This window comes from Pituophis catenifer, unplaced genomic scaffold, assembly GCF_029215685.1.
Source record: "Pituophis catenifer annectens isolate HBS135680 unplaced genomic scaffold, rPitCat1.0.hap2 SCAF_6, whole genome shotgun sequence".
Classification (NCBI taxonomy): domain Eukaryota; kingdom Metazoa; phylum Chordata; class Lepidosauria; order Squamata; family Colubridae; genus Pituophis; species Pituophis catenifer.
The window spans coordinates 14,763-42,682 of record NW_027256886.1 but is presented as its reverse complement, the minus strand read 5'-3'; the positions used below and the strand labels follow the sequence as shown (position 1 = coordinate 42,682).

General features: G+C 47.7%; 1 protein-coding gene across 1 annotated transcript; it reads left to right on the top strand.

Annotated features, from left to right (window-relative positions):
* Positions 1–27,605, top strand: MELTF (melanotransferrin). Its single transcript, XM_070945608.1, has 16 exons — positions 1–49; positions 1,659–1,813; positions 3,253–3,352; positions 4,146–4,328; positions 4,464–4,620; positions 4,772–4,839; positions 7,167–7,342; positions 11,262–11,442; positions 12,064–12,215; positions 17,555–17,651; positions 19,935–20,129; positions 23,719–23,875; positions 24,344–24,411; positions 24,489–24,676; positions 26,664–26,865; positions 27,342–27,605. Exons 1-16 carry the CDS (start codon positions 1–3, stop codon positions 27,410–27,412), a joined length of 2,199 nt encoding a protein of 732 aa, XP_070801709.1. The 3' UTR covers positions 27,413–27,605.
* The last annotated feature ends 315 nt before the right edge of the window (positions 27,606–27,920 follow it).

Here is a 27,920-nt window from a genome sequence, read left to right as displayed (position 1 = left end):
ATGAGGCACCCGGCAGGCTTTTTCGCCCTTCTGCTTTGCTTCCCCACAGGTAGGGGGCGTTTTCCTTGTTCATGGTGGATTCAGGAGGTGCTTCTAGTGCAACTTCTAGAGAAATCCCATCCATCTAACTTTCATCGTGCACAGAAATTCTCCCCTTCCGGCTTGCAACAGCACTAGTGACTCTTATAATGTATTGGTGGGATTTTTGTGGGCTCTTGCATTATTATTGATTGCTAGTCATTATTATAATTTGAAGAAGAGGAGGGAAATATTTGCGAAAATATATTCCGATAGGTTCAGGACTTTTCTAGGCCTACAGACTTCTTTCCTTTGCTTTCTGGAGAATACAGAAATGCAGACCAAGACAAAGTTGGGGGGGGGCTTGTTTAATAACCACTTTACTGCTTCTTGTTGCCTTCGGGATCATTGCAAGCGCTTGTGGGAAACCGTCTTCTCCCACCACCAGGGCTGCTCCGAACACAAACTGGGCTTGTTCCTTACAGCGTGGCTGAAACCACATAAAGCTGGGAGGAGAAGGAGGCAACAGCCTGTTCAAAGAGCAAAAGCTCTGGCAAGGATGTGGATTGCAATCTGTGCTTTTTCTTGGGCACAATGACCAGAATGACAGACCTGCAGAGAAGGTGCCTCTGGTTGAAAGAGGAGAGTTGGGCCTCTCCCTCTGGCAGCCACAGCCAATGTGCACTGGAATCCACCTTTTAGGCCACCCAAAGTAAAGGGTTTGGCTGGTTTTGTCTTCTTCCTCTGGTTGCCAATCTTAGCCAAGGGATTTCTTGGTTTCTTGTTTACTGAGATGATTAGCATACCAAATGTTGTCCTCCCTTCTGCCTCTGCTCAGACAGGTCTTCCAGCGATTATAGAAGTCAGAAAAGTTTTAATCCAAACTCAGATAACTAAACCAAAAAAACTTGCCTGGTCTGAACTAATTATTAGGAGGCTCATGACACTGTTTCTGCTGCCTTCACGGACTGAGTTTCGGCCATTCAGAGACAGTTTGGATCTGGGCAGTGCCCAAATCAAAATCAAATTAATAAATAGAAGAAGTCAGCTAACGGGAAAGACTAACACACAATCTAGAGGGATGGTTATGATGCCTTTCAGTACATATTTTCAGCATAAATCTATTACCTGTAGTGACTATTTAATTATCTCTGGATAAGTTATTTTTCAATTTATTTATCCAATGTATATGGCCGGCCATCTCAACAAGTGATTCAGAGCAGCAAACAAAATCACAATTAGGGTTAGAAAAGCCATTATACACACTACAAAAGTTAAACTACACAGTGGCTGAGCAAATCACTAACATAACTAAGAAGAGGGTCCTTGTGTAACCCTGGGGCCCCAAGCCCAGGCCTTAGGGAAGACCACCAGGGTCAGGCCATCCTGATCTCCAGAAGCAGAATTTTCAAGAAGGTCTTTGAGGACCTGCCAACTGCCATTTTTTGGCCATCACGACCCAAAGGATGACCTTCCTTCCTAACTGGGTTGGATGGGTAGAAATAACTGGAGAAAGATGGTCCCTCACATTTGCAAACCCAGTTTATGAATGCACTCGATTTTGGGCTGCTTGCTATTTGAACCAGGAATTCTTAACCGCTCTTTGCACGTGTGCGTGTCGGTGCACGTGTTCTTTTCAGCTGCCACGTTGAGCCTGCTGCGCTGGTGCACAGTCTCTGACCAAGAATTGGCCAAGTGTAGCGACATGAGCAAGGCCTTCTCCAGGGCAAACCTCTTGCCTGAACTGGCTTGTGTCAATGGTGGCTCAGTAATCAGCTGCACCTCTATGATTAATGTAAGTATGAAATATTTGCTTCCGGATCTCAACGGTGCATTGGTCATAGTGGGACATTTTGGTTGTGACCTCTTGCCCCAAAAGAAAGAAGCTTTCCAATAGTTAGTTTCACAATTGGTGGACATAGAGTAGGCTAAGCATAAAAAGTGCTTCTTGTCCTGGTGGACATTTATTTATTTATTTGAATTGATTAGCCACACAACTTCAATGGAGCCTGAGACCTTAGATGCTAGACGAAGTGGGTCTTTGTCCATTTCCCAGTCTTTGGTTTTTAAATTTAGAATTAGCTCATTATAACTGTGCTTAGAGCTGCAACCTTATATTATACTTATATACAAATTAATTAAGTTGAAATTAACTTCTCATCTGACCCAACTAAAAGTAAATGAATAGCATTACATTTCAAACTATGTTAAGTGCTACCAGTGGTGGTTGCTCCTGGTTCTGTCCAGTTCTTTAGAACTGGTAGTAAAAGCGGTGGGAGGCTCCGCCCCGTTGTGAACCAGTAGTAAAGTAGAACCCACCAGTGGCGGGTTTCAAACTTTTTTACTACTGGTTCTGTGGTGTGGCTTGGTGGGTGTGGCATGGCTTGGTGGGCGTGGCTTGGGCGTGGCAGGGGAAGGATACTATAAAATCTCCATCCCCACCCCACTCCAGGGGAAGGTTACTGCAAAATCCCCATTTCCTCCCAATCAGCTGGGACTTGGGAGACAGAGAATAAATGGGGGCGGGGCCAGTTAGAGTTTTTACTACCGGTTCTCCAAACTACTCAAAATTTCCGCTACTGGTTCTCCAGAACTGGTCAGAACCTGCTGAAACCCATCTCTGGAACCCAAGCTTCCCTGTCTGCCTTTTTGTGATTGCAAAGGAAAAGAAAAGTCCCATCAACATTGATAGAGCAAGCCACTTGCATATAAACAGAGACCAAACCACACTCCCTTGTAGCACTGATGATGTTACTTAGTTAGGTAATGAAATGTTTGCAAGAAAACAACCAAGCTCAGGAAACACCAAGGATCCCACAAAAACAGATTACTTGCATCTGTTGCAAACCAAAATAAGGAGGCCATAACTGGCAGTTCGTGTTCCTCATGCCAGTTTTCAAGATGGTGCAGAGAAACTTTGCAGGAAGTGCATGATGAAGAACAAAGGATTAGTGCCTCGGGCCAAGGAGTTACACAGAGGAGCAGCTCCTGTGAGTAGAGGGGAGAAATCCATTGCTTATGGAAGGGGCGCAGCAGGGCTCTTCCGGGCTCTTCTCCAATCTCAAGTGAGCATCTAAGGGAGGGTCTTAGAAGTCTTCTAACCTTTACATTGAGCAGAGCAAAGCTTTTGGCAAATGGTCTGGTCACGCCACCCATCCGTGTCTTAAGAACACTTCTTGTGGCAGTTGCCTGGCAGCCTCCATTCTAACCAGGAAATTCTCTTTTTCCATGCAGAGGAATTTGGCTGACGCAGCCACCGTAGACGGGGGCATCCTTTACCAGGCTGGGAAGGAACACGGTCTGAAACCAGTCGTAGCCGAAGCCTATGGCCAAGGTAAATGGGTGAAGGGCAACAGCTGCCCATTTCCAGGCAAGACTTAATAGCTGCCAATTAAATAGCTGTCATAAAGCTTCTCCTTTGGACCAAAGAAGGGGCCACAAGACCAGTGTTCTGCCTCTAGTGGATTTTGTAGAATTGCTGATGATCCTATTTTGCACTTGAGGAACTGGCAGTGAAAGAAAAGACACTTTTCCAGATCGGCCCAGCAGAGGAAGCAAGCGTTTCTAGTGCACTGCATGTATTGAGGGAAAATGCTCAGCCAGATCACAGTGTGCAAAGCACGGATAAACTCATGTCTGTTTTCATTGTCTGCAAAGTACTTAACAAATGCCTTATTGAACTCTTGTTCTCCTTTGATGTTCTCTTTTGATTGAGCAATGAAATTTGATGCAGTTGTTTGGATTTTAGAGCAGTTGGGCTCATTGTGGCATCAGCTGCTCCTCTACAAATTTTTTTTTCTTTCTTTCTTTCTTTCTTTCTTTCTTTCTTTCTTTCTTTCTTTCTTTCTTTCTTTCTTTCTTTCTTTCTTCCTTCCTTCCTTCCTTCCTTCCTTCCTTCCTTCCTTCCTTCCCTCCTCCTCCTCCTTAAAAAAAAATACTTCATTCTACTGTATCTGATAGAAATGTATTATTTCCCAGACCAATTAAATAGAAGACTGAGTGGTTTGTCTCCCTGCTATGAGCAGAATGCTATCATTGCATTTGGGGGTTTGCCTTTACCCGGCACTCCTCCTTGTGAACGCAGCAGAGAGAAGTCAAACTAAGTGGCCTCCCCTTTGCCTCTCTAGATGTTGGTACTTCCTACTACGCAGTGGCTGTGGTGAAGGCCAGTTCCAACCTGACCATCAACCAGCTGAGAGGGGCCAAGACCTGTCATACAGGGATCAACAGAACAGCTGGCTGGAACATCCCAGTGGGCCTCCTCCTTGACAGTGGCCGAATGCCCATGATGGGTTGCAGTGTCACCAAAGGTAAGGCCTGCTGGGTCCCCAAAATGGTTTTATGCCTTGTGGTCCTTTTCCCTGGGGCAGGCAGGGAGGAGGATGGAGGAGGATATTGCAGCTGGAGAGGCAGATGCTTTCTTCCACTTCCTCCTCCCCTTTCAGCCGTCAGTGACTATTTCAAGGCCAGCTGTGTCCCTGGAGCAACTGCCATTGGGGACCCTGCATCCCTCTGCGAACTATGCGAAGGAGACTCTGCTGGGCAGAGCAAGTGTGAGCTGAGCCCCAAAGAGAAATATTATGACTACTTGGGTGCCTTCAGGTAATGTCGGGAGGGGGGAGCCACAGTGAGATCCGTAGCCTGGGGGAGGGGGGGATGTCATGCTGCCGCAGGCTAAGATGCCCCTTGGGTGGGCATCTTGAGTGGGACCTGCAGAGGATCTGTGGCCAATGCCTGTTGGTGCTCCCCACAGATGCCTGGTGGATGGCCCAGGAGAGGTTGCCTTTGTCAAGCACACCACGGTGACCGAAGCAATGGAGGGTGAGCTCTTCCACATGGGCAGGAATTACCTCATCTGAGTCGGGCTGCCCTCTTGTCCTGCTCTTCTTCCCCCCTCACTTTTGGTCCAGAAAAGACCAAATTGAGTGGCTCTGTTTTTCTTTGTTAACTGTTAGCATTTTGTCTTCTTCACTGAACTCCTGGTATACTGATTCTTTTTCTTTTGAGCATATTTCTATAATACACATTCTTTTCATTGTTGTTTTAAGTGTCTTTCACCTCCTGCAGTTTAGTCGGAGTGTTCGTGTTCCTGACATCATCAGCCTAGTATGGCCTCTACCTTGGCTGCTTTTCCTTCTTTCCCCTCCCCATATCCATCTTCGCTTTGCTTTCACATCTCCTTGTCCAGGTTCTTCTTCTACATTTCACTTTCCCTTACTCAAATTGTGTTCTAATTGTGCTTTTAGTATTTCCTTCTTCAGCAAGGCCCACTCATCACCTTTTCTTGCTGTGAAATTTTATGTATCAGCACCCCAGGTTTATAAAACCCTATTATAAATTATAAAATGTCCAAGATTTGCTTGTGGCCAAGTTTTCTTTTTAGGTTGCCCTAAATAAAAACTCCAGCATTCCACAATCCTGTCCTCAGTCAAGTCTTCCCTGCCAAGAAAAGGCTTACCAATCCTCTGGGCCTCCTTCAGAGGAGAAAGTGGTGAGGAGTTTGTAGGAGGCAAGAGGAACTTGGGCAGAGCATGTCGCCCGTCATCATCCTCAGTTCATAAGGTCCAAAGTGTGGGGGTGGGTAGGCGGGTAGGAAGTGAGAGAAGTCCAGCCGGGGCAGGCTTAGGTCACACTTATTCTCCCAGTTGGTGGGAGAGGGGAGCGAGGGCAATCTGCTTTCCCAGAAATTTATCCCTAACTGCAGTCTCAAATTTGCTTTTTTCAAGAGGCAACTGGACTTCCTTGTTTTTCTTTGAAGACTTTGAATGACCAGCTGTCTGCAAGGCGTATAAATCTTTTCATTCCCCACCATACAGTCAGAGCTGAAGAAGCTTCTTGAATAAAAAGCAAAACTTCTTCAAAAGAAAAAACAAGAAAGTTCAGATGTCTCTTGAAAAAGCACCTTTTGGGACAACCATGACCTGGATGATTGAGAATCTCCATAGACATTTCCCTAACTGCAGGTTGGGTTAGGTGAGCGCATGTTTGAGCATCAATTATCAGAACAGATACAGTGTTCTCTAGATAATTATGGGTAGGTAGTGTAGCATGTTACAGGATGTGAACACAAGAATTATGGCTTGTAAACCTGGGTTTAGCAAGCTATGTGTGAAACCAGATTGAATGTAAAGCTTTGTTGTCCCCAAAACTGGATTCTTGCTTGGTGTAGAAACCGATAAGTCACCGGACACAAGGTGTGATACAAAATTATACTTTTATTTTGGTACCAAGATATAGACCCTGGTTCGAAAAGCTAACCAAGGGCCTTGAGCAAGGTCATACAACAGTTCTTATAGTCGAAGGGTGGTCCCATATATCCCTTTGCCTTTCCCCTAATAATGCGTGCATAACATATAATATTGATTGGTTAATTGGTTTACAACCCCCTAAAAGTCCTACGTTTCTTATTCTAATAGCTAAAATCGTATCACCTGTTGTTCATCCAGGTCACAGGCTTCCTTGTCAGCTATGTGATTTTTGGGGTTTTTCTTATAAGCGAGCTATTCTTGTGACTAATATCCTGGCTAGTGGTTTTCTAATAGGTAAGGTGCTAACTTCTGTCTCACTACAAATGTGCAGGCCCCCGCTTCCTATTGCAGAGCAGAATAAAAGAACAATCAGTTTTGCCTGAGGCAGCACCCCCCCCCCACTCCTCACGACCCCGCCTCCTTCTGCAGTGAGAGAAGACAGGAAAGAGCAAAGAAATGAAGATCAGAGAAAATGTTTTTATCAGAATTCATATTCCTCACTCTCAAGTCCATTCCATCCACACCTGGATCCTATCTCCACATATGATCCTTCCTCTGATCCCCAGGGCCTCATCTGTACATACATTCCATCATCTGATGCTTCAGCTTCTGTTATTTTGTCAGAATTAAGATGCTTCCTAGAACTATAAATTAAAAAAAGGAACAGCCATTTTTAAGTGGCATATATTTACTTTTCTTACTCTTTCACCCTCATTTGAAAATAAACCTAATTTATGTTCTGGGCCCGCTTGGGATGACCCACCTCTGCCTGGATCCTTCATGGCTTCAGCAGCCCCTCTAAAATCCCCAGCCTGGAACTCAACTCCATGGGGGGGGGGAGGAAGGGGGGAGGCAAAGCCAACCCTTCAGCCTTTAGTCCTGGGGATGCTCTCCTTTCAGGCCAAGCTCAGCCTTCCTGGATCTTGGAGGACTTCCAGCTGCTCTGTCGGGATGGGAGCCGGGCAGCAGTCAGCGAGTGGCGGACCTGTCACCTGGCACGGGTCCCTGCTCATGCCATAATCACCAGGCAGGATGTGGAAGGTAACCTCATCTTTGAAGTGCTGGATCAAGGACAGGTGAGTCTTCCCAGGCTCTGTACATGAATGTTTTGTCTTCTTTCCATGTTGCTGCTTGCGAGCCCACTAGAGTTGAGTGACTGAAGCGACAGGTATGTGCATTTCATGTTATTTTCTTACTGAGCTCCTGTCTCCTCAAAGCAAATTCAGCAAGTGGTGGTCTCAGTACTGAAGTGGTTCCTCTGCCACAGCTGTGCCTTTCACAACTGCTTAGTGGCCAGAAATCCACAGGCTGAGCAGGGACCTCATGTCAGTGAAGCTGCAGTTCAGGGCTGGCAGAGGGGAGACGCTGCCAAGTGGGCAGGACCCATTAATGGCACCACACAGGGCCATGGTTAGGGAGACTCACAGGTTGGTTTTTAAACGAAAGAGGCCTTCTTTGCCTTTTTCAGTCTAGTCAGATCACACTGTAAAGCTGTTGTGCCCTTGATGGAAAACTCCCAGGGCCCTTTGGAGCATTTGCCCTCTCCTCGCAAGTGCTCCATATGGGTGACCATATGGGACTTGGGGCTCCTGCTGGAGCACCAGAGGGAGGCCATGGCCACCAGCGCTTTTGGTCAGCCATGCTCTTACTCCTGCCCTGGTGCTCTGGTTAAGACCTCTGCTTGCGCTCCAGGTAGACTATCCCTAGAGGTGGCCCTGGAACTCCTGCTGGCCGTGGCACAGAAAACAACAGCCCAGCTGCTCCTTGGAGGAAGCCTCTTTAGCAGAGCCCAGCCTCTGCTGTGGGCCTGTCCTTGCTGCCAGTAGAGCACAACTGAGGATCCTGGTGACTGTAAAGCCCTCTACAGCTCGGCTCCTGGTTCCCTTTTGGTTTGCCCACCATGTGCCAGCCAGAAGTGGAGGGTTCCTGCTCTGGGAGACGCAGAGCGTGGTCTTCCTGTGGAAGAGCTTGCTCTCCACATGCTATTAATGATTTAGAAAGGTGGTGAACATTGGTGCTCAAGTAGACAGGCAGTGATTTATGGGTATCCTGATTTAATGGGTTGTTGTTCTTATGTATAATATCAAGCCATACAAACTCATTTTCAAACGCTTGGAAATAAATAATAAATAACACGTCATGAAACCTTGTGCTGCTAGAGCAGCGGTTCTCAACCTGGGGGTCACGACCCCTTTGGGGTCGAACGGCCATTTCACAGGGGTCGCCAAAGCCCTCTCTCACCCCCCTCCCCGCCTTCACTCACCCTCACTCTCTGCTCTGTTGGATCGCTGGCCGTTCGCTTACCCCGCCCACTCCCAATCTATTGCTGCCTCCGATGGCTAGAGGAAAAAGAACTGTTTAAATTTTTGCCGCGGGGCTTCAAAGGGCCGCCCTATAGCCAGTGGTGCAGCCGAACCGTTTGTTAAATTGCTGGCTTGCCCCGCCCCTCCGCACCACTATTTATTGCCAATAAATAGTGGTGGGCGGGGGAGCCAGCAATTTAACAAATGGTTCGGTGTTTTTTTGTAATTTTATTGGCCCACGGAGCTTCAGCATAGGCTAATTAGCCCTTGCTTAGATCGGCTCCCGACCCCCAGCTGATTTGCTCTCAGCTGTTTCGCTCAGGGCTCTGCTGCTTGCTTGGAAAGAGTGCTGATTTTTTCCCCCCTATCTATGCTTAAAAACGAAACTGAAACTGCTTTGCGACTTGGAAAATTAGGCAGGCAGATTTCTTTTCTTTTTCCTCACCAAAAAACGTAGGTGCAAACAACGGGAAATTTAGGGAAAAAGAGGAGATTTTAAAACACAAAAGAAAAAAAGCTCTATTTAACTAGGGAATTGTAATAATTGAAATACTATTAATTGTATATTGTGTTGAAAGCAGAAATGGTTAAGTTGTGGTTTGGAGGAATATATGGGGGAAATTATTTGGTTTATTATTATTGGTAAATATAATTAATTGATTTGTAAGAAATTGGATTGCATGGAAATAATTGGAATATTCATGTTCATATTGATTAATATACAAAAAAGGTAATATACAAAATATAACTAATTGATTTATATTAAAATGTTGAATTTATATTAAACAACTGTAATATTACATAATTAACCAATGTGAGGATGGATATAAAAATAGATGACAATGGGAAGGGGTATAATATAGAATAGAAGGGAAAAATTGAATTTGATTAAGATTAGAGATGAGGATGAAGGGTAATATTGGTTTTTTACAAAAATAGATGAAGAATAAATATGGCAAAAAGGAAATATAGAAATTGTAAATTTAATTGAAATAACTAAACACTGTTTAAATTTATGAACCGGCCAAATATTCTGTTCAAAGAAAATACATTGTATGTTTGTATGTGTGTTTCTAATAATTGTTATTTATTCATATTTGTTCTCTTTTATTCTTTAAAGTTTAACAATTCATTCTTTATCTTTATATTTGTTTGGGGTTGGCTTTCTTCCCTTTCATCTTTTTTATGGTACAGCAATCTTTCTCCTCAAACCTACCACCTCTCTCTTTTCTTTCCTTCTTACTTTCTCTTCCTCCCCCTCTTCTTCTCCTCCCTACTTCCTCTTCCTTTCTCCTTCTCCTCCTCTCTTCCTCCCTCTCTTACCCTCACTCCTACTCTAATTTCCCTTCCCTTCCTTCATCCCTCTCTATTGCTGTATCCTTTTATGCATATGGACTACTCAGAGGGCTGAAAAAGTTATTTCTGACTGGTCCTCGCACTTTTGACCAGTCCTCAAACTTACGACTGTCCTCACATTTTACGTTTTTGCCCTATCTTGTCACCATGGTGAAGAGAAGCAGTTGTGAAATGAGTGACACATTGTTAAGAATGCTACAATGGGCATAAATGATGACCAGTCATAAGTGCGAAGACCAGTCAAAAGTGCGAGGACCTGTCAGAAATCACTTTTTTCAGCCTTCTGGATAGTCCTTTTGTGCACAGGGACTACTCAGAGGGCTGAAAAAGTTATTTTTGACTGGTCCTCGCACTTTTGACCAGTCCTCGAACTTACGACTGTCCTCACATTTTACGTTTTTGCCCTACCTTGTCACCATGGTGAAGAGAAGCAGTTGTGAAATGAGTGACATGGTTGTTAAGAATACTGCACGGGCATAAATGTGAGGATGGTCATAAGTGTGAGGACCAGTCAAAAGTGCGAGGACCTGTCAGAAATGACTTTTTTCAGCCCTCTGAGTAGTCCCTATACACATAGCCATGGCCACCCGGTCACATGACCAGCTAGCCACGCCCACCCAGTCACATGACCTCCAAGCCATGCCCACAAAATAAGCCACGCCCACAGAACCGATAATAAAAAAATTTAGAACCCACCCCTGGTTGGAGGTCACCACAACATGAGGAACTGTATTAAAGGGTCGCGGCATTAGGAAGGTTGAGAACCACTGTGCTAGAGATTCAACAATGTGATCGGGTGGGAGCTTGGAGGCTATACGTTGCCCATCCTTTTAAAGTTAGGTAGGTCCCTCTGAGAGGGAGATGGATTTCTGTTCTGGATTCTTATCCCACCTTTTCTCCAAGAGCTCAAGGTGGCTTCCGTGGGGATTTTCCTCCAATATATCCCCACACAGATCAGTGTGTCTGGTCCAAAGTTACCCAGGGAGTTTCAGGCTGAGTGTGGCTTGGACCCAGATTGCGATGGTCCCAGTCCAGCAGCTGCATCACTACGGCCTCCTGGCTTTTCCTCCCAGAGGGAGAAGGGCGCATTGCTTCTGCTTTGGCTCCTCAGCTGAGCTCTGAGGAAGGAAAGTCCTGCCGCTTGGCTCTTGGAGGAGCCACAGAGGGCAGCTGCTAGAGCTGGCCTGCGCAGGTAAAGCCTTTGGGTTTTGACTGACGTTCAGTCAGGCCCTTTTCAACTTATCTGAGAATGGCAGAGCTGAAGCACATTGTGGCTTTATCTTCGGGAATTCAGAGGTTTTTCCAAGGCAGATGGGCTTTTCTCTCCGTGTTACAGCAAAGGTTTAATGGTGGAAACTCCAGCTTCCAGATGTTTGACTCAACAGCCTATGGAGGGAAAAATCTTCTCTTTAAAGACTCTACTGCAAAGCTGGTTCCCATTTTGGAACAGACCTACCAGGCTTGGTTGGGAGATGAATACCTGCATGCCATGCGAGGCTTGGATTGCGATCCTAAAAGTATGTCTTGCAAGTTGCCTTTATCACTAAAATGTCTTCTTGGTTCTGCTGTCCTGAGGAGAGAGCTGAGGTGGAAGAGGAAGAGGCAACGCGGGTTGGCAGTGTGGGCAATAGAAAATACGAGTACCGTACAGAATACAGAATAACGAAGTTGGAAGGGACCTTGGAGGTCTTCTAGTCCAACTCCTTGCTCAAGCAGGAGGCCCTATACCATTCCAGACAAGTGGTCCCTTCTTGAAAACCTCCAGTGATGGAACATCCACAACTTCTGGAGGGAAGCCATAAAGCTCCTGAAAGAGAGATTTGTCTCTTATTTGCTAAGAGAATATTCTAAGGTCTTTTCTAGGGAGTTTCTCATAATGGTCTCCAAGTTCTCTTTTCTGGCTGCCCCGAGTCTGTTTTGATATCATCAGCATTCTTGGGGATTATTGGAAGGTGTTCTGAGTCATAAATGTGAGATGGGTAGCTATATAAATTGAGTAGATAAATAAATAAAATGTTAGACCAGACTTGTCCAGGGATAGAACTCCGGGTTTGTCTCCGTTGGCTTGGAAAACTGATGCAACCAATTGTTTCTGCATTGAAAGAAGCCCTCGTGGGGCTCTTCCTCTTTTGATGCAGGGTTGCCAGAATTCCTGCGCTGGTGTGTCTTGTCCACCGAGGAAATCTGGAAATGCAGCAAGATGGCTGCCGCCTTTAAGAGCAAGAATCTGAAGCCAGAAATCCAGTGTGTTTCAGCCCAGAGTCCAGAGCAATGCATGGAACGCATTCAGGTGAGAGTTATTTATTTTATTTATTTACCACATTAATTGGCCACCCATCTTACCACAGGGTAACTCTGGGAGGCTTACAATATTAAAAATAAAAATGTATAAATAGAATACTGCAAAACTATAGAAATCCAAAATGCAGTAGCTAAAAGATGGGGTGGGGGGAGGAAGTGGGATCTGATCAGTGGTGAAATGTAAAATTTGTTACTACTAGTTCTGTGGCCGTGGCTTGGTGGGGGTGGGGGTAATGTGACTGGATGGGCGTGGCCAACTTTTTTTTTTTAACTTTTAAAACCATTTTTTCTACAACCTTGATGAAATGACACGGGACTCCTCCCACTGCAGTGAGAGGGCAGTGGAGTCCAGCTACCGGCTTTGAGATCCATCTTGCTCCAACATCTTAGACTATTTATCAAACTCCTGACCAGACTTTTTTTACCTCTCATCTATGTATGGCTTATACCACGACAGACCTGCTTGCGCTGCGAGATGCCCCCCTCTCGCGGCGATGGCCTTCCACGTTATCAAAGGCCTACCTTAAGGACGGGCTTTGGAGCCCTGAGAGGTGGCATGTTTCAAAGCGGGGATTAAGGGGTTTTTTAATTAGGGTTTTTAATAATTTTTTAAGGGGAACCGGGAGGATGACCAAAGGGGATGGGGGAGGTAATCCACCAAGGTCAGAGCCGAGCCCGGCACTGGGTAACGGTTTGGAGGACATTGCACGAGGGAATGGGGAGGGGGCGGAGGGAAATACCACCTGCACGGTGGCTGGGAGGGGCAGATATGGCGGGAGCAGGGGGCCACATCATGTGTTGGGGACGCGCACTCGCTGTCTGAGAGCAATTGCGCGCCCCGGCCCCCAAGGCTCCCCTCGGATACTAGGTGGCTTAGATACTCAGGACCTGGGCCTGCGATTGATGCTGTGCAACGCTAGGTCTGTGGTAAATAAGGCCCCCCTCATTCACGATCTTATCCAGGAGGGGGGAGCGGACCTGGCAGGTATTACGGAGACCTGGTTGGGACCGGAGGGAGGTGTCCCTCTGGTCGAGATGTGCCCACCAGGTTTCAGAGCATACCATCAACCGAGAGCCCAGGGGAGGGGCGGGGGGGGTGGCGGCTATTATTAAAGAAGGTCTTGGTTCGAGGGAGACCACTGTGCCTCAGATTGTTGGATGTGAGTCCCTCTTCGTGAGATGGGGTCATGGGGTTCAGATGGGCTTGCTGCTTGCGTACCTGGCTCCCTGCCGCGTGGCAGCAGCCCTGCCTGAGCTACTCGACGTGATAGCCGCGGTGGCAGTTGATACACCCAGGCTTATGGTCATGGGTGATTTCAACTTGCCATCCGTTGGTGAAACGTCTGGGATGGCTCGGGAGTTCATGGCTTCCATGACGGCCATGGACCTGACCCAGTTAGTTCATGGCCCCACTCACGGGGGGGGACACACTCTAGACTTGATTTTTGTCTCTGGCCAGTGGTTGAGTGATCTTGTTATAGGGGATATAGATATGGAACCCTTGTCATGGTCAGATCACTCACTCCTTCGTCTGGACCTTCGTACCGCTACACCCCGCCGCAGGGAGGCGGACCCAATTAGATGGGTCCGCCCCAGGCGCCTGATGGATCCTGATAGGTTCCAGACGGAGCTTGGGCCAATTCCTGATGATCTGGCACACGACTCGGCCAAGGACCTAGTAGCTGCCTGGGACCGGGCGGCTGGTGGGGCCTTGGATCGAGTCGTGCCTTTGCGGCCTCTGACCCGGTGTCGATCCCTCGCGGCTCCTTGGTTCACCGAGGAACTGAGGGAGATGAAACGCCGGAAAAGACGCCTAGAGAGCGGTTGGAGGGCCAGTCGCGCTGAATCTGACCGAACACTGGTAAGGTCGCATATTAAGACCTACCTAGTGGCGATAAAGACGGCAAAGTTCAATTACTTTTCCGCCTCTATTGCGTCATCAGGGAATCGTCCAGCCACCCTGTTCAGGGTAACCCGCTCCCTGCTCCACCTGGGAGCGCGGGAGGATCCCTTGGAAGGCAGGGCGGAGGATTTCGGACAATACCTGCATGACAAAATCGCTCAGATCCGGGGGGACTTGGACTCTGACTGGGTAGATCAGGGCAGGGTGACGAGGAACAGTCTTGAGAATGTTATCTGGGAGGAGTTTGATGCTGTGACTCCCGATGATGTGGACAGGATTTTGGGGAGACTTAGTGCGGCCACATGTTTACTGGACCCGTGTCCCTCCTGGTTGGTACTGGCCTCCCGGGAGGTTACACGAGGCTGGCTCCAGGGTGTTATCAACGCTTCGTTGAGTGAGGGTTACTTCCCCGCGGCCTTGAAGGGGAAGGCCTTCTCCTCAAGAAGCCGTCCCTGGATCCAGCAATATTGGCCAACTACCGTCCTGTCTCCAACCTTCGCTTCCTGGTGAAGGTTGTTGAGAGTGTGGTCGCGCGACAGTTCCCGCAATTCCTGGAGGAAACATCCTATCTGGATCCGTTCCAGTCTGGTTTCAGGCCTGGGCACAGCACGGAAACGGCATTGGTCGTGTTGGTTGATGATCTCTGGAGGGCTCGGGACAGGGGTTGCTCCTCTGTTCTGGTCCTGTTAGACCTCTCAGCGGCTTTTGATACCATCGACCATGGTATCAAGCTGCACCGGTTGGAAGAGTTGGGGATGGGGGGCACCGTGTTACGGTGGTTCTCCTCCTTTCTCTCCGACCGGTCGCAGTTCGTGTTGGCAGGGGGGCAGAGGTCGACCTCGAGGCCTCTTATATGTGGAGTGCCTCAGGGGTCGGTCCTCTCGCCCCTCCTGTTCAACATTTATGTGAAGCCGCTGGGCGAGATCATCCGTGGCTTTGGGGTGAGATACCATCAGTACGCTGATGATACTCAGCTGTACATCTCCACCCCAGGCCACCCCAACGATGCCCTTGAAGTGATGTCCCAGTGCCTGGAGGCTGTACGGATCTGGATGGGGAGGAACAGGCTCAAGCTCAACCCTTCCAAGACTGAGTGGCTGTGGTTCCCGGCATCCCGATATGGTCAGTTGACTCCATCACTGACCATTGGGGGCGAGTCTTTGGCCCCCACAGAGAGGGCTCGCAATCTGGGAGTCCTCCTGGATACGCAGCTGTCCTTGGAGGAACATCTGACGGCTGTAACCAGGGGGACCTTTTATCAGGTTCGCCTGATCCGCCAGTTGCGGCCCTTTCTTGATCGGGATTCCTTGTGCACAGTCACTCATGCCCTCGTAACCTCTCGCCTTGATTACTGCAATGCTCTCTACATGGGGCTCCCCTTGAGGAGCACCCGGAGGCTCCAACTGGTCCAGAACGCAGCAGCGCAGGTAGTGACGGGAGCAGCGTGGCGCTCCCATGTAACACCGCTCCTGCGTGAACTGCACTGGCTCCCGGTGGTCTTCCGGGTGCGCTTCAAGGTGTTGGTTATCACCTTTAAAGCGCTCCATGGCATAGGGCCTAGCTATCTTCGAGACCGCCTACTGCCACCGACGACCTCCCACCGACCCGTGCGCTCCCACAGAGAGGGCCTCCTCGGGGTGCCATCAGCCAAACAATGCAGGCTGGTGACCCCCAGGGGGAGGGCCTTCTCTGTGGGGGCACCTACCCTCTGGAATCAGTTGCCCCCTGAGATAAGGAGAATCCATGACCTCAGTGCCTTCCGCCGTGCCCTTAAAACTTTCTTTTTTCAACAAGCCGGGCTGGCTTAATTTCTTTTTAAGGGTTTTTTAATTGTTCTGTTTTGCTTATCGTTTTAATTAATGGGGCCAAATCTATATATATTTTTAAATGTGTTTTAATATTTGTATCTGATGTTTTTATCTGGCTGTTCACCGCCCTGAGTCCTCAGGGAGAAGGGCGGTATACAAATTCAAAAATAAATAAATAAATAAATAAATAAATAAATAAATAAACCTCTTCGGCTGAAGAGGTTGTAAAAAATACTTTTAAAAGTCTCTGATGATCAGGCAACTCAGCTGGGATCGCCAGAGGCTTTTTTTTTAACCTTTAAAAGCATTTTTTCGGCGGAAGAGGTTGTAGAAAAAATGCTTTTAAAAATTAAAAAAAGCCTCTGATGATTGCGCGGCTCAGCTGGGCATGTGGGGGCAGGGATGTTTCCTACCGGTTCTCCGAACCACCCACAGCCATTGCTACCGGATCAGGAGATCGGGTCCGAACCAGGAGCATTTCACCCCTGGATCTGATTTTATTCTATAAACCACCTCCAACGTGAAGCCCCCATCCCCATTGCAGCCTCAAGCCAACTGGCAGAGCAGAAGGTCTTTAGGCTCTTGCAGAAGGTTGGGGGGGGGATTGGGACCAGCTTCACTGGGAGGGGGGGAGAGGTTCCAGAGGGCAGGCGCAACGTATACTCAATGGACGGAGGTGCAAGGACACCTGCCCCCTCTGTGTGTGTGTGTGCTTTCTCTTGAGGGCAGGCAGGCCCTAGGGCATGTGTAAGCCAATGCAAGGATGGGGCACTCAGCCATCCAAAAAGAAATGAGAGCTACTTCCATGAGAGGAAGTTCTGGGATTCGAAGGCATGTAGCTCTGGCCTTGGGAAGGGCCCAAAATAAATGAGTTTTTAGTGGGGGGGGGGTTTCAGAAAAGAGTGCTGTCCTGAGAAGAGGGAAGCATGAGAAAGAAACTCAAAACAACCCCACCTTGATGTGGCTAAGGTTAAAATGGACAAGCAAGAAAGTCTGGCAGACTTTCAAGGTGGTTATTCTACCTTGCATTGGTAAACAGCCTTGCTGAAAATATTATTATCCTGCGACCCCTGCTTCTTGATCTGACCTCCCTCCAAAGCCCGGCATGGGAAGGATGGCTGCGGGGAGTAAAGTTGTCATGAAAAGAGCAATGGTCTCTCCAGGTTCTCTGCTGGGAGGGCTCCTTGCCCGCTTCCATTCCCGAGAAAGCTTAATAATCCCTTTAGAGAGTGAGGCTGGCTGGGGAATTGGAGAAGCTTGGCTGGGTAGGCCATTCAGGCTTCCCTGGGCTTCTTTTCCTTGGGGCCAGAGAGGCTGCCAGCCCCATCTCCTGACTCCCCACTGGGAGGCTCAGTCTAGTCTCTTGGTACCTGCAGTGGCACATGGGAGTGAGGAAGGAAGAAGCCCCGCAGACCAGAGAACCGTCAGGACTAAGAATTTGTGCTTCTCGTCTAGACTACCTGGCGGGGCTAACAGCCAGCAACTTTTTTTCTGGCCCTCACTGGCAGGCAGGCCACAGTGGCTGGATTGAATGGGATGCCTGGGGAGAGAAGGGGCCCTCAGGAGGCAGCCAAGCCTTGAACAGGAACATTCTGAGCCCTTTTGACTCCCTTTCAGAAAAGAGACATTGATGCTGTGGTTCTGGCTGGAAAGGATGTTTACATAGCCGGGAAGACGTATGGTCTGGTGCCTGCTGCTGCAGAACACTACGCAGGTAAGAACACACAGGAGCTTTGTGCCCCGGCTATTCTGCAGCTGTTTGTAGACTCAGCGCCCACAAGGAAGTGGAAATGTTGCAGAAAGTCTTGGACAGAAGCGATTCTCTTAGGACCTTTCAGGCGCCCCACAGGGAAGGCCGCACTGAGGAGATGATGCCTGCCTCTTGCTTTGCTCCCACCATCTTTCTTAGAGACCCTACTGAGTTCATTGGCTGAGGTCAGCTCCATTAATACTGTGTGCCTGCTCATTCTCATCTTCAGGCTTCAGCTTGTGCTGCCCCTTTGATCTCACAAAAGAAAAATGGCAGAAGGAAGATGGCTTACGGGCACGCTATTATCCCAGTTCTTTGCATGCTTCTTCTCCTCTCTCTTTTTTCTCTGTAATTAGCCTGCATTAACAAATCTCAGGGAGGGTGCAATTAACAAAAAATATTGGAATAAAGCAAATAATTTAGGTTTAATATTGAAAAATCATGTTGAATTGAGGGCAATTTTCCTTTCCAGTAGATGTAAGTAGATGAACAGTCTGATTTTCACTTGGTACCCAAAGAGAGAAGCCATCCATAACTGGTTGTCCATTGCTGCTAGAGGAGATGTGCAAAGAACCCGTGACCTCCAGCATTAGACGTTTCAGTACATTATTTCTGTGAATATACACTTGAGGTGTACTGAGAGCTTATAGATGACTTTACTACCCCCTTTCATTTGATTGGCCTTTGAAGGTTCAAGGGTTATGGATAGTGACATATGGATGTTACCTGAGTAGGTAAGGCTGATTTAGGGAACTGTCTCACAACTTCACAAAGAAGGACCTAAGTTCCAGTTACTTCATTTTCAGGGGCACCTGTGGTTAGTGCACTGCTGGTTTAAAACCCCAAAAATGCTTTCTAATGTATGTTCCCCAAAGCAGCTCTTACTTGATGCATATTCCAAGTTAATCTTGAAATAGGGAAATACCAGCGCATAAGTTATTCCGTTCTGAAATGTTGTGGAATGTGCCAGCTCATTGGCCTAAATCATGTCAATTCACTGGAGCTACGTACGACTTTACTGAGAAAGATGAACTTGAAAAATTCCAAAAGAATGTATCTGCTGATCCAGGGGAAACCCAGCCCCTGACAGGACAAAAACTGAACCCAGTTCCATCAGGGTAGCATAGCCCTCGTCTTGATGGGGGGGGGAGGGGGGGGAGGTCAGCTTAATTTAACAGCCTTCAGCTAGAATTGCAGAACAACAGTATTGGAAGGGACCGTAACTGGGTTCTAGGGCAGGAATCCTCCTCAGAACATCCCAGACAATTTCAACTTGTTGAAAATTAGTGTCAGGAGACAGCCTGTTCTACTACTTAGTATCACTCTACTCTATTTTGTGTTTCCATCTCTCTGAAAGCTCCTGATGGTTTCTTCTCAAGAGCTACAGAGGATAAATCCTCCCTCTTTTCCAGTGGTGAAATCTAAAATTTGTTACTACCAGTTCTGTGGGCATGGCTTGGTGGTGGGTAATGTGACTTGGTGGGCGTGGCCAATTTTTTTTTTTTTACTTTTAAAACCATTTTTTCTACAACCTCTTCGCCGAAGAGGTTGTAAAAAAAATGCTTTCAAAAGGCTCTGACGATCCCAGCTGAGTTGCCTGATCGTCAGACCCTCTGCCGATCAGGCAACTCAGCTGGGATCGTCAGAGGTTGGATCGTCAGAGGCATTTAAAAGAAAAAAACTTTTTTTCTTTTAAATGGTTCTGATGATTCAAGCTGAGTTGCCTGATTGCCGATCAGGCAACTCAGCTTGGATCGTCAGAGCTTGGATCGTCAGAGACATTTAAAAGAAAAAAAGCCTCTGATGATCGCATGGCTCAGCTGGGCAAGGGGGTGGGCAGGGATTTTTGGTACCGGTCCTCCGAACCACCCCCTCCATCGCTCCTGGATTGGGCGATCAGGTCCGAACCGGGAGCATTTCACCCCTGCTCTTTTCCTGTGATAGCCCTTCAAATTGTCATGTCTTAGGCTGAACATAGCCTAGTTTACTGTACCTTCTAGAACCCACCAAATTTGACCAAGATGACAAGGAGTGGTACAGTTCATCCCTCATCACATTTTCCCCATGCCCAGGTGGTGGTGGTGGTACTATATTCTTTTACCAAGCTTGATGCCTTCTGATATGTCCAGATGCAAAATATACCCAATGAGTGTCCTTAGGGCACCCCTCTGAAGCCTTGGAAACAGAGTTGTAGAACGGGACATCTCGAGGCTTGCTTTACTCTCCCCTTCTCCTCCCTACATGCAGATGGAGATACCGTAAGCACCTACTATGCAGTGGCAGTGGTGAAGCGAGCAACGTCTGACGTCTTCAGCATCCATGATCTACAGAAGAAAAAGTCCTGTCACACTGGCTACGGGCGGATGGCCGGCTGGAACATACCCATCGGCCTGCTGTTGCGAAAGGGGTTCATTCAGCCCCAGGAATGCAACCTTCTCAAAGGTAAAGGGTGTGTGTGTGTGTATATATGACTGAAGACTGGAACCCATCACTGACAGGGTTAGGGTTAGGGTTACAGATCCCAACTGCTAAGGTATTGAAGGAGAGGCAGGATCAAGGAGAAGAGCTTTTCTGCTGTAGCCCTATCCCCATGGGACGCTCTGCCATAGCAGAAGAGGCTGATCCTGTCTCTGCTTCAATATCTTAGAAGTTGGGATCCATCACAGCCTCTTCCACTGGCACAAGTAGGAGGTGCCGGTCCGTTCGGGATGAGACAGCTCCCCAAATACCCTGGACTGATGCCATGTAGGGCTTTAAAGGTAACAACCAACAATTTGAATTGGATCTTGAAGCAAACTGGCAACCAATGCAGCTCACACACCAACAATGTTATATGTGCAGCCCTAGGAGCTCCCAGGACTGTGCATGCCACACTGCATTCTGCATCCCCTGTGGGAACTGCCCCTCCCTTTGGGCCTTTCAGGAGGGTCTTAAAACCCGGCTTTGTCAGTTGGCCTGGGGCCCCGAGGGAGCCACTCACTGCTGGAGGTGGCTGATGGAGTAAGAAGACCTTATCCCCATCCCATCCTTCTCTTGGCTCTTGTAGGCATGGCTTTAGCACAGTTTTTAATAAAATTTCAATGCTTTTTAAATCTTTCAATTATTTTTCACTTGTTATAATTTGTAAGATGCCCAGAGTCACCTTGTAGGGGAGATGAGCGGCATAGGAATTTAATAAATAAATAAATAAATAAATAAATAAATAAATAAATAAATAAATAAATAAATAAAATAAAGTCACTTTTTCCAGCGCCGTTGTAACTTCCAACAGTCACTAAATGAATGGTTGTAAGTGGAGAACTACCTGTACTGAAGTTAAAGGACTCACTTCTGGAAAAAAAAAAGATTAAGGAACATTTAAAAGCGCTCAGCTCGATGGATGCAAAGCGAACTCAGAGCTTTACTGAGAGGGGAGAGCGGGGCAGATCATGTCAAACTAACCTGACTGCCGTTTTTTTCTTTTTAACTATGCCACAAATGTTGTGGATGAAGATGGTGCTGTGGACGCCGAGCACCTGAAGTTTAGCGAAGCGTTTGATCCGTTCCACTTAATGAGCTCATAAGAAAGTCGTAAAGGCCAGAGCTTAACCAAGGGGTGGTTCAGTGGATAGGAAGCCGACTCAGGGACAGATCCCAGTGTTGTTATGGTTGTTAATGGGCCACTGTCTGAATAGAGACCCGTCACAGGCGGCTCAGCCCCAAGTCCTGTTCTATTCTATGTGCTTCTGAGGGTTATAACAGAAGGATTCCTGGGTAAGGTCTGTCTTTTTGCTGATGACAGAAAGATGTATAATAGAGTTGATGTTCCTGCGGTATTCATAGCATATAAAACAATTTGGCATTTCTGAAAAATTGGTAAAGAATGTGGAAACTGCAGTTCAATGTTTCTAAGATCCTGCAGTTGGGGACAAAGAATCCCCTGGCAGAATATGGTGCTGGGGGATCTGTGTTAGACAGAACCACAGAAGAAGTGGATTTACGGGTGTCACAGCAGATGAGGGTGACCTGAATGTGGCCAGGCAGCTGTGACGGCAAACAAAATTCTGGCATGCATCACGAGAGGGGATTCCCAGCAGGAAGGAGGAGGTCCCCATCCCGTTACAGAGGGCTTCCGTCAGACCTCCTTTGGAATCCAGTGCCCAGTTCTGGTGACGCCACTTGAAAGAAGATACTGACAAGACAGGGACGAGCAACAAAAATGGCACAAGGTCTGAGGGACGAAACATCAGGAGAGACGGGAGGAACTGAATATGTACAGCTGGAGGACAGAAAGAAAGGAGGGCATGATTGAAATGTTTAAATATATTAAGGCTGTGAATAAGCACCTGGATGAAACGACGTATCTGGATCCGTTCCAGTCGGGCTTCAGGCCCGGGTACAGCACGGAAACGGCATTGGTCGCGTTGGTTGATGATCTCTGGAGGGCTCGGGACAGGGGGTGCTCCTCTGTCCTGGTCCTGTTAGATCTCTCAGCGGCTTTTGATACCATCGACCATGGTATCATGCTGCACCGGTTAGAAGAGTTAGGGGTGGGAGGCACTGTGTTGCGGTGGTTCTCCTCCTTTCTCTCTGACTGGTCGCAGTCTGTGTTGACAGGGGGACAGAGGTCGACCCCGAGGCCCCTCATATGTGGGGTGCCGCAGGGGTCGGTCCTCTCGCCTCTCCTGTTCAACATTTATGTGAAGCCGCTGGGCGAGATCATCCGTGGTTTCGGGGTGGAGTACCATCAGTACGCTGACGACACCCAGCTGTACATCTCCACCCCGGACCACCCCAACGATGCCCTTGAAGTGATGTCCCGGTGCCTGGAGGCCGTACGGATCTGGATGGGGAGGAACAGGCTCAGGCTCAACCCATCCAAGACCGAGTGGCTGTGGTTTCCGACGTCCCGATATAGTCAGTTGACTCCATCACTGACTATTGGGGGTGAATCACTGGCCCCCACGGAGAGGGCTCGCAACTTGGGCGTCCTCCTGGATTCACGGCTGTCTTTAGAAGAGCACCTGACGGCCGTGACCGGGAGGATTTTTTATTAGGTTCGCCTGATTCGCCAGTTGCGTCCCTTTCTGGATCGGGACTCGTTACGCACAGTCACTCATGCCCTTGTCACCTCCCGCCTGGACTATTGTAATGCTCTCTACATGGGGCTCCCCTTGAGGAGCACCCGGAGGCTCCAACTGGCGCAGAGTGCGGCCGCGCGGGTGGTAATGGGAGCGTCATGGCGCTCCCATGTGACACCTCTCCTGCGCGAGCTGCACTGGCTCCCGGTGGTCTTCCGGGTGCGCTTCAAGGTTTTGGTTACCACCTTCAAAGCGCTCCATGGCTTAGGACCTGGTTATCTACGGGACCGCCTACTACCACCAATAGCCTCCCACCGGCCAGTACGCTCTCATAGAGAGGGACTCCTCCGGGTGCCGTCAGCCAAACAGTGTCGGCTGGCGACCCCTAGGGGGAGAGCCTTCTCTGTGGGGGCACCTACCGTCTGGAATGAGCTCCCCCCAGAGATACGGAGGATTCCGGATCTGCGCACCTTCCGCCGCGCTGTGAAGACTTTTTTATTCCATCAAGCGGGCTTGGCCTAATCTCCTCCCTCTTTTAATATGTAAATTTTAATCTGTTTTTAAATTATTGGGGTGTTTTAATCTGTCTGGGCCAAAATGATTTAATTTGATTTTATCTGGTTTTAAATTTTGTGTATTTATGTATTTTATTGCTTGGCTGTTCACCGCCCTGAGTCCTTCGGGAGTAGGGCGGTATACAAATCAAATAAACTAAACTAAACTAAACTAATAAGGTTCTAGAAGGCAGTATTTTCAATACTGAGCAAAAATCAAGAACACGGGGGCATAATTTCAAGCTGATAGGAGGGGAGTTCAGAAGTCACGTTAGAAAGGTTGACTTCAGAAAAGGTGTTGTGGAAGCTTGAGAATCAATGTCCAGTGGAGATTGTGGGCCAATCGTCAGTCGCTGAGCCAAGTTTTCCTAGTGTCACCCTCACGGTCTCTCCCCGGCTCTGCTCTTTTTGTTTCAGCGGTGAGCGGCTTCTTCTCTGCCAGCTGCATTCCGACGGCCGAGAAGGAGGGCTACCCGGCCAACCTCTGTGAGCTCTGCATTGGGGACAGCCAGGGGAATTTCAGGTGCAACGCCAGCAGCCAGGAGACATATTATGGCTACACAGGAGCCTTCAGGTAATGAGAGAGACAGGTGGCTTCACTTCCAGTTTTAGGAAGGAGCAAACTTCACTCCTTGTCCTCTGGACTAAGTCACTCCTTTCTTTCTGATTGAGTGGTATTCAGCATGGCAAGTGCTGAATGAAAGTGCAAAATGGAGAAGTGCTGAGTTTTATCTATATTTGGATGTCAAAAATATGCAGTAGATGTTACCTATTTTTAATGCCTTTTGTACTTTGGCTACCTTTTCCCCCACCCCCACCCCTGCCACCATCCCTCCCAGCTATCCAGGCACTGTGGTTGGGAGAGAGGAAAAAGCCAGTTTCTCCTCTTCCTTGGAATAAATGGAAGCATTATTTTGCAGAGAAGAGAGAAGCAGGGTGCACGGGCTGCTCTTGGGGCCCCTGGTTGATCTTGGGGTGGGGGGGAGGCCTAGCCTGTACCTCTGCAGCAGAGTGGCTAATGGGGTTAATGATCTCTTTGCAGATGCTTAGCAGAGGGTCATGGTGATGTGGCTTTTGTCAAGCATAGTTCAGTCTTTGAAAACACCGATGGTAGGTGAGCTCTTTCATTATATGGCTGTGTTGACTGTCATGTCTGAAATGCTTCAGCCTCTTTTTCCTTCTTTCAGGGCACAATAGTGATGACTGGGCCTCAAGGCTTCGGTCTGGTGATTTCCAGCTCTTGTGCCCAAATGGTGCCCGTGCTGAAGTTGACCAATTTGCTGGTTGTCATTGGGGCCAAGTGCCTCCTCGTGCCATTATGGTCCACCCAGACACCAATGCCCTGGTTGTATATGGACTTCTGGATAAGGCTCAGGTAGGCTTAGCCTGAGAAGTGGGAGGAAGCCTGCTACCTTTGTTACTCATTGGCATGATGGGGCCATTTGCTTTTCTCCTTTACTTTTTAGGAGGGTTCCAGTCTGGTTGGGCGAGTCTACCGTTACTAAACCAGGCTGGGAATACCAGATGAGGGACTTTACCACTAGCTTGTTAGTTATTTTTTTTCTGCTCTAGTTTATAGAAATAGAAGACATACTGCAGGAGATAAAAACGAACTAAATACGCTTGATTTCTACACTATGCCAAGAAAACAAGGAAACAAACATTGAAACAACCTAGCTTTGCTTACTCTGTGAATGCAGCCACTACAACTTTACCAGACCCAATTAAGCACGCTGAGTAAACCCAAAGAGGCAATTATATAATAGGCAACCTGAACGGTAGCTGTGGTGATGTCATTTGCAAATGATCAGGCAGAATAGTTCCTCTATTCTGAACCATTCAATTCCCTCTAGAGTGTTTGTCTCAGTAGTGGGTTTCAAAACCCGGTGCTACCAGTTCGCTATCGGTAGCGCGTGGGTGTGTTTGTTCGCTTTGGTAGCGCGCAGTGCATGTGCAGATCCATTTTGATGACGTCTGGACAGGTGGGCGGAGCCTCCCGCCACCACCACTACCAGTTCACCCGAACTGGGGCGAACCGGGAGCAACCCACCACTGGTTTGTCTAGATGTCATCCCGAGATGCAGGAAAAAAAAAATAGAATACTGTAAAGAGGAAAAAGAATTAAAGGGATTTGAATTAAGTCCTACAAGGAGAGATCAATGGAAGTGGTGTTTTGAAGCTAAGAGGGGAAATCAGAACTTATTCTTTGCTGTGTCATAAAGAACACCACCAGTGTGTTGTGATTATGGGGCTGGAGGACCCCATTCAAGGGCACTCTGAGACCAGCATGGCCCTCTTGCAGCTCAACCTGACTACCAAGATTGCTGTTGTAGGAATAAAGGAAGATCCCCGTGTAAGTTGTTGCCTTGAGACCCTGGAGAAATGGTAAGCTAGTAATGCACATACCATCATAGTCTTAGAGTGAAGGATATGGACCAGTGGTGGGATTCAGCCAGTTTGCACCACTTCAGGAGAACTGGTTAACTTTCTGAGCAGTTTGTCAAACTGGTTGTTGGAAGAAATCATTAGAGCAGAGAACCGGTTGTTAAATTACTTGAATCCCACCACTGATATGGACCAACGGACTTAAGCCACAGGCGACTTATTCTGATGGAAAGTTAGAACAAATACTTAAAAGTGAGTAAAAGAAGAACAATTCCCTTCCTCACCCGTTATGTAAAACACATTTCTTGAACCAAAGTCCATAACATGGGCCACATAAAAATATTTCTTGGACAAGTGCTATAATAAAGGATTCTGTGCTTTTGATACATGCAGCATTTATATGGGGAAGTGCAGGAACATGAAGGATGTAATTCAATTGTTTCAGAAGGCCAGCCACATCACTGAGAAGGCCTGGCTGCCAGTTCCAGGGAGAGAGGGCAACTGTGGAAGAGCAACCCTGCAGAGTCTGGAAAGAACTAGCGGACAGACCTGCTGCCTCTCCTCCTTAAATCTCCAGAGGCTGCTCTTTATCCAAGGTGTTGGGTTTATCACGGCTGAGTAGCCATCTTGTTAACAGAGATTTGTTTCCTCACATATTATAGCAGCAGCAGTTACAGACAAGACAAAAACCATGGGCTTATTTGTATGGGCAGAGCATGCGATGTGGGTACTGCATCTTCTCAGCCTGGTTTAGGGTTTGGCATGCTTGGACGCTCGTGCTCCCTGAGGACTGGAGTTGCCTGGGATCTGCAGCATGGCAAGGCCTGTACGCTAGGCGAGCCTGGCTGCTCCCTTTACTCCAAAGGGCAGAGGGCCCCACAGGGTCCCCAGCAGCTCCTGGCAGAGCACAACCCTGGGCAGAGGGCTTCCTAAGAGACCACAAGTGTCTGTTAGTAAAACGCTTGCTTAATTTTCAGGATTTCTTTGGCAATGACAACCAGAATCAATTTAAAATGTTCAGTTCATCAGAATTCCAAAAGCAGGATTTAATCTTCAAGGATTCTACGGTTAAAATTGTGCCAGTGGGAGAGAGAAGAACATTCGAGTCCTGGCTGGGGCAGCCGTTCCTGGACTCTTTAGAAGGGATCCTGGAATCCTCCTCCCAGTGCTCAAGAGCTGGTAAGCCCATCGTGCTGTGGGAAGTCGTCCCCCTTTCTGGTTAACAAGAAAAATAAATTATTTTAGGAAGACCCTCAAGTGTCTGGGCTGGTAATGTAGAGGACCTCCATTCCATTTATGGAAAGTCAGTCTGGAGACAAAAAATGACCCATGTGCCTCCCTGATTCAGGGAGTCTCTTGTTCCTTTCAGCTTTTAAGGATTGAATGTGTGGGGTGTATGTAAGGTATATAGGTAGTAAATAATAGGGCTTACTTTTCACATGGAGCCAGTACTCAGTTCTATTGCAAACATCTGCAACAAACAGATGCAGCAGAAACAAAGCCATTTACACACTCAACTGCTTTCAATGTGGAGACCCATTTAGCCAAATCACCAGAATGCACCATCCTGGGGTGGACTTCAGGCTAACTCCCTAAGTTCAGTCTAGAAAGATTGCTAATAATGCTTTTATGTCTTTATTCTTATTACGCTCCAGCAACCAAGTCTCTGAATGTGATTCTCCTTCTGATGACAATTCTGACTCTTGCAACAATTTTCACTTTGTGAGCCACAGCTCAGATGCAACAATACAAAATACAACCACAAGACTTAAAAATTAGGCAGTCCTCCTGGAATCAGTCAACAATTGTGGAATATTCAATTTTCCTCCCTGGCATTCTAAGGGTGAATTGATAAGATTCACAGATTTTCAGTGACCTTCTTTGCACAAAATGCTGAGACATAATGGACATCATATAAAATCAACAGCACAGAAGCCAGAATCGGGGCCTTCTCTTTGCCTTTTTCATTCCAATCGTCTCACTTGGGAGTCCGGGGGCTGCTCCTTTTCTTAACTGTGCTGATACGGAGTCCGGTAAGAAAGACAAGGAGACATTCTTGGTTGTACTTACATCTACTGTCTTATACATGCTTGAAAAGATTCATTACAGCATGCAACTCTCTTTGCTCTGGAACACAACAATTGATGTACATATTAAGTGACAGGAGATTCTTCTTGTGGACTAGAAAGCATGGAGAGTACCAAGAGCAGATAGACAAGCATGGATGATTTTCT

What these genes read in the sequence shown, in the direction of transcription:
- MELTF (XM_070945608.1), top strand. Translation starts at nt 1, where the DNA reads ATGAGGCACCCGGCAGGCTTTTTCGCCCTTCTGCTTTGCTTCCCCACA. An exon ending in GCTGCACCTCTATGATTAAT is followed by an intron (nt 1,814 to 3,252) that starts GTAAGTATGAAA and finishes TTTTCCATGCAG; the next exon opens with AGGAATTTGGCTGACGCAGC. An exon ending in AGTCTTTGAAAACACCGATG is followed by an intron (nt 24,412 to 24,488) that starts GTAGGTGAGCTC and finishes TCCTTCTTTCAG; the next exon opens with GGCACAATAGTGATGACTGG.